Source organism: Neolamprologus multifasciatus, chromosome 10 (genome assembly GCF_963576455.1).
Source record: "Neolamprologus multifasciatus chromosome 10, fNeoMul1.2, whole genome shotgun sequence".
Taxonomy (NCBI): domain Eukaryota; kingdom Metazoa; phylum Chordata; class Actinopteri; order Cichliformes; family Cichlidae; genus Neolamprologus; species Neolamprologus multifasciatus.
The window spans coordinates 18,508,290-18,514,262 of NC_140448.1; the positions used below are offsets into that span (position 1 = coordinate 18,508,290).

A 5,973-nucleotide genomic window follows, 5' to 3' on the forward strand; every position below is an offset into this window, starting at 1 on the left:
TTTGCATGGCCTACTGAAATCACCTTGACAATCGTCAATGCAAAACCATGTGAGCTGAAGCTGAGGAGTAAGAAGAGCTGTGGGAAGGCAAGAGGATGTGTGCTTATCTGGTGATGTGTAGAGTAGTGCAATGCTTTTGTAGGACAGTGTAGATTATACAAGTGAAGTCATATCAGGTCTTAAAACATGCTTTAAGACATGCTTGCAACAGGCATAATCTTAGAGAAAGCTTTTGTACATGACACAACATGACAGATGCATATTTCTAGTTAAGGAACTGCATTTTGGGCAGCTCAAAATATCACTAAGTAATTAAAACAACATGCATGATCACATGATACGAGCATGATTCACTGAAACTAAATGTTGAATCTTCAACAAACACACAATGGTTCCTCTTTTAACACTGCACACCTGCCTGTAACTTTACTTTCTGCCAAACCAGTTTGTCCTGTGGCTTTTAATTGCCAGGAACAGGACTGAGAGTCCAGGGGGATTCTAAAAGGCCCATTTTCACCTCATGCCTCACATTATGTAAAAATTAGCTGGATGCTTTTCAGATCAGCTTACAGTCATTTATTGAACAGCAAATGCAAAAGTATCAGTCAACAAAGTGCAATGACATTTCACTGTGCCAAATGGCATGATCATTAAAATAACAAAATGACAAAATAACAAAACTTTGTATTTTCAATAATTGAATTTCTTCATAGAGATATTCACCAAAGAGCACATTCAATAATGTAATGCTTTCAATTAATGTATAATATATAATGTGTATGTGTCTAATAAAATATGTGTCTACTCAAAGGTAAAACCCTGCTGCCCATATTAAACGAGAACTTTAAAAGTCTGAGGTAAACACACACAAAAACCCCAAACATATCTGGTAGCAAATTAATGTTTCACATTTACAGTAACAGAGTTTAAATAGGAATTTGTTAGAAGTTAATTTGTCGCATTCTTCACACATTTCTTTGGCATGTTGATAAATGTACTACTGAACTTTTCTATTTCATCCTTTAAAAAGGAAGCATCATGGAGTATATTTATACCCAAATAAAGTCAGTACACACTCACAAACAAAGAAAAGGCAACTTATAAATAGCAGTATATTAAACTGTCTTTTGTGCCAACATAAGTACACATATTTAATTATATGTAATTATATTATAAGTATGTCTTTGGTGGGTTTGAGGATAAGTCTTCCCCGTCACTCTTAACTGATAAGGTGTCCATTTCTGCTTCTTTCAGCTGAGACTTTGTAGATGGTACATCATTGTGTTTCGATTTTGTCGAGTCTGCCTTTTTCAGTTGTGACTTTGTTGAAGGTGCCCATGATTTCTCTGACTCCTCTTTTGAGCCCTGCTCAGACATATACTGATAGGATGGAGGCCTTGGGTACTGCTGGGGCTTTGAAGTCACTCCCTCATAGCCATGAGGCCTGGGGTAGTCCACTCCAACAGGCAGTGACGTTGCTGATGGCGCCCTGCTGCGATGAGAACCCCCCAGGTTGGACCCGTTGTAGGAGCGAACCACCTGGTAACGCACAGATGTCCTCTTCTCTGTGTCATGGGCTTTTATGGGACGTGCAGAGCTGATGAATAAACCGCCTCCCAGAACAAGCAAAACAGATGCTCCCCAGCCAATGTAGAGACAGGCACCAATCTCCCTCTTCTGAGCATCATTGTAGGCACTGTAGAAGTTCTTCACTAAAGCCCCAGCCACCCAAGATGTAGGAATCAAACAGAACAGACCTGCAGCCATCAACACTGCTCCTGCCACAACAGCCATCTTGCCCTTTGCCCCATTTCCAGTTTCATCCAAGAAGCGGGTGCACTTTCCTCCAACAAAGGCCATAATGAGTCCTGCTGCACCTACAGTGATTGAAATGACAGTGAGAGCTCTGGCAGCCTGCATGTCACCACTGAGGGCAAGGAGGGACTCGTAAGGTTTACACTGTATCTGACCTGTGCTTTGGACCACGCAGGCCATCCAAATACCCTCCCAGAAAATCTGGGAGGTGACGATGGAGGTGCCCACAAAGGACGAGACCCTCCACATTGGCAGTAAGCAGATGACGATGACCCCTGCCCAACCGAGGAGGCAGAGGCCACTAGCAAACATCTGCATCCCCATCGAGGCCATAATGTAGGTCTGGAGAAAAAAAAATCTTTTTTGTAAAATCCTTGCAGAGTTTTAAAAGGTGACTTGCTGCGTTTCTTGATTTCTGCTGAGTCTCTTTTGCATTTGCTTGTCTTTTCCTCTGGTTGCTCTTCTCTTGTATCTTTCTGTGAGTGTTTCTTTGTCAGTCCTTCTCAACATGTGCGTACTGTGCGTACTTTTTCCTGCTACTGTTGCAGTGTTGTAAACTATGTATCTCAGGAGAGCCTAGTCTGTTGCAGTTGTTGTCCTGCCTACAGTTTTTTGCTACTGGGATCGAGGCGTGTCTTACTTAAGCCTCACTTCATTTGTTTACAGCATATGTCCCTCCCCTTTTATACTATGCCTTTCTGCCTCTTCCTTCTTTACTTTTTACTTCAGCACCTGAGAGCATTTGTTCTTTTTTGTCACCTGAGCAGACGCCTATGTGGTACTGAACAGGTGTGGACAGTGCCACACCTACTCTGTAGAAAAAATAAAGAACTGGAATTTGACAGAGAGAGAGAGAGAGAGAGAGAGAGAGAGAGAAAGAAAATGAATAGGCAATGACATCACCCTCGCTCATTATCTTTGCCTCATGAGAACATTTTGTAAACAACAGCTATGAAGTAGGCAGAAGAAACAGAGGTATAAACCAACGTCTACCAATGGTCTGTTCTGATGTTAATCTGTCACATACAATACCTCTGCAAAAATGCTGCATTTGATTAACAGGTGATTTCATTTGATTAAGAACTTAATACATGTGTTAGGTCAGAGGCCTCTTCACGCAACTAATGTACTTGAATAATGTGCGCATGCAGAGTATGTGAAACAGAAGGAGGGTGGAAAGTTTCCTGGGAGAGGACAGGACAGAAGTTTCACTTGAATAGCACACAGTGCAGAAAAACCTGTTCGAAATATGCAAAACCCCCGTACCACACAAGAGAACACACACTTATGTAAACTCGTGTGGCAGAAAATGAAACCTTTTTATCAAGCTCGAAATCATTTTTAATCTCTATGACTTATAAAGGTTAAACTTTACAGGGGCTATAAATTATTTTCGGAATTAATTTTATGGTTAAGCCTGATACAACACAATACATTTAATTTGAAATCTTTTTAAGGTTTGCCTATTTGAACAGAGATATTTTGTGTAGATAAGCTCGTGTATTGTAATTTGTACCACTGTGAATGACCTTTCCCCCTTGTTTCCTCAGAAACAGAAACTATGCACGGTTTTAATGATTAAGCTGATTCAGGAAAACACATTTGAACATTCGAGTCTAACTGTCCTGTCCTTGCCAGTCCCCTAGACATCATAGAGGACGTGGGTAAGAGCTCGATGATGGCCAAGCTAATGTCCATTATGGACAACACCTTTCACCCCCTGCATACAACTGTGGAGTCCCTGTGCAGCTCCTTCAGCTGTAGATTGTTACTACCGTGGTGTAAGATGAAGAGCTATGACAGGTGCTTCAACAGAGAGCACAATACCCACACAGGATAAGTACTGTTTAAGTGTATTACATGTGTATTACTATTGGTCCCACTGCACATTATGTACATATAAAAAATTGGGGTATATGTTACTGTATATACTACATATCTACATAGTATAGTATTTTTTGCACAGTATTCTTTAAAAAAAATCTAGTATATTTCTAATTCACTTTTTCTTTCTGTCCCTTGTGCTACTGTAACAAGGAAATTTCCTTCGTGTGGGACTAAATAAAGTCTCTTCCTATGTATAATTAGCTCAACTTTATATCTACTGTCAATAAGGATTTTAAAGGAACTGAAACACTGGTTTAATGTGCGTTCACTAAAAATGCTACACATTATTTTTAATGTTTTTTAACATCAGATACAAAGAGCCAAGTTTTCAGTGCTGTATTTAAGAATATTTTTTATCCTGATTTTGGTGTTTAATTCAGAAATCCACAAAACTAAATAAAGAAATGAACACATACTAAATAGCATTACATAAATGCTAGCATCCAGTGTCTGTTTTTCAGGCTCTTTGACGAGAAGGAAATGTCCCAAAACCGGTTTGTAAAGATTCTTTCAAGGACACTCGCAAAACCAGATCTTCTGTTTGAATTTCTTTACTGTTTGTCACTAGTGTGACTCATCTTATGATGAAATAAAAAAAAAAATTCCACAAGCAATGTCACATGCACATATATACAATTTAATTGACATACAGTCATCCATAATACATATATATATATGGATATATATATGTATCCATCAGTATTCCACTAGTTTAACAGAGAAAGCAGTCAAAAAATTAGGTCTAGAGTTACAAGGGTGTCAATACGGATTTACAATGGTTTTAATTAAACAAGCATCAGATTTCAGACATAACCCTGAAAGAAAGTATCCCATATTGATATAAAAAAGAACAGAAAATAAAAATGTAAAAAAATCTCTGGTGGTAGAAAACATAAAAACAACAGATATATTCAAAAACAGGCTGAAAATACTGCATGTGTGTATATTTTGAAGAAAAAAAGCTTAAGTTACACAATCTCACTCTAAACATTTCTACTTATTTTAATCACAGACATTGTAATTCTAAAAGGTGGACTCTTTAAGATATCTAGCAGAATGCTCGCTATCTAAACATATTCCTTATGACTATCCACAGAGCGAGCCTTGGAGTACCTAACGTCATAATCAGTGACATTGTTGGGTGGACAGGAGCTACAGAGCAGGCCCCCTCCCAGGATCAGAACCCCTGCAGTTCCCCAGCCAATGTAGAGAGATGTTCCCAGCTCTCTCTTCTGTGCAGAAATCAGGGTAGGGTTGTAGAAATCACGAATGACGGTGTTAGCGGTCCAGCAGACTGGAATAAGCACCAAGAGGCCGGCAATGATGAAGACAATTCCAGCAGCTACTGCCACTCTGCTCTTTTGCACTTTGTCTTCGACAAAATTTGTGCACTTGCCTCCAACCACCGCAAGCAGAATCCCAAAAACTCCAGCGATGATGGCGATGACAGTGAGTGCTCTGGCAGCCTGCAGGTCTTGAGCTAATTCTAGCATAGAATCATAGACCTTGCACTGCATTTGGCCTGTACTCTGGGTCACACAGTTCATCCACAGACCCTCCCAGATGACCTGAGAAGTGACGATGTTGGCACCAATGAAAGCGGTGACTCGCCATTGTGGGAGTCCACAGGTGATGATCGACCCAAGAAAGCCGATGACTCCCAAAAATAAACCAACAAGCTGTCTACAACCAGCAACCATGTTGATCCTGTCAAAGAAAAAAGATTGAGCGTCCTTGAGAGCTTTGTGTGTGAAACAAAAGTTCAGCAGGTAGTTGTTTCAGCTGATCACTCAGAGAAGAAGTTGACTGTGAGTTCCTTGCTCAGTGGTTAAAATTTTAAAGGAGGTGACAGAGGAGGTGTTTTTCTAGTGCTGTATGCAAGGTCAAACAGGTTTGTGAAGAAATGTCACCCAACCAGCTTGTTTCAACACTTGTAGAAAAGATAGCAGTTTCATGTGCATAACAAAGGCCAATATAATGGGAAAAAAACAACAAAAAACACCAAAACGAGTTACACAGAAATACAGACTCCCACCAATGTCATCAATTTTTTATGTTCTGTGAAACAATAAAATGAATATTTTGAACTGGCATATTTATGAGAACACTATTTACTTGGGTGATACTAAATACCAAACAGGGATTTACCAAATGAACAATGCTAGGAAAATGACGCACATGACTTTCAGAGTGAGCTCATTGTCAACCGATACCTGTAGCTCATAGGTTAATAGATGTCAATAGATGTAGGTGTTTCTACACTGAAACTGT

At 39.7% G+C, this 5,973-nt stretch overlaps 2 protein-coding genes across 2 annotated transcripts; both read right to left on the reverse strand.

Annotated features, from left to right (window-relative positions):
• Positions 1-393: 393 nt before the first annotated feature.
• On the reverse strand, positions 394-2,703 carry LOC146510054 (claudin-4-like). The gene is made up of 2 exons (XM_085174543.1): positions 1,971-2,703; positions 394-1,877 (listed from the first exon to the last, which is right to left on the reverse strand). The coding sequence occupies exons 1-2, from the start codon at positions 2,146-2,148 to the stop codon at positions 1,171-1,173; spliced, it is 885 nt and encodes a 294-aa protein (XP_085030669.1). The 5' UTR covers positions 2,149-2,703; the 3' UTR covers positions 394-1,170.
• Positions 2,704-3,783: 1,080 nt separating this feature from the next.
• Positions 3,784-5,553, reverse strand: LOC146510055 (claudin-4-like). The gene has a single exon (XM_085174567.1). The coding sequence runs from the start codon at positions 5,400-5,402 to the stop codon at positions 4,770-4,772; it is 633 nt and encodes a 210-aa protein (XP_085030693.1). The 5' UTR covers positions 5,403-5,553; the 3' UTR covers positions 3,784-4,769.
• Between the last annotated feature and the right edge of the window lie 420 nt (positions 5,554-5,973).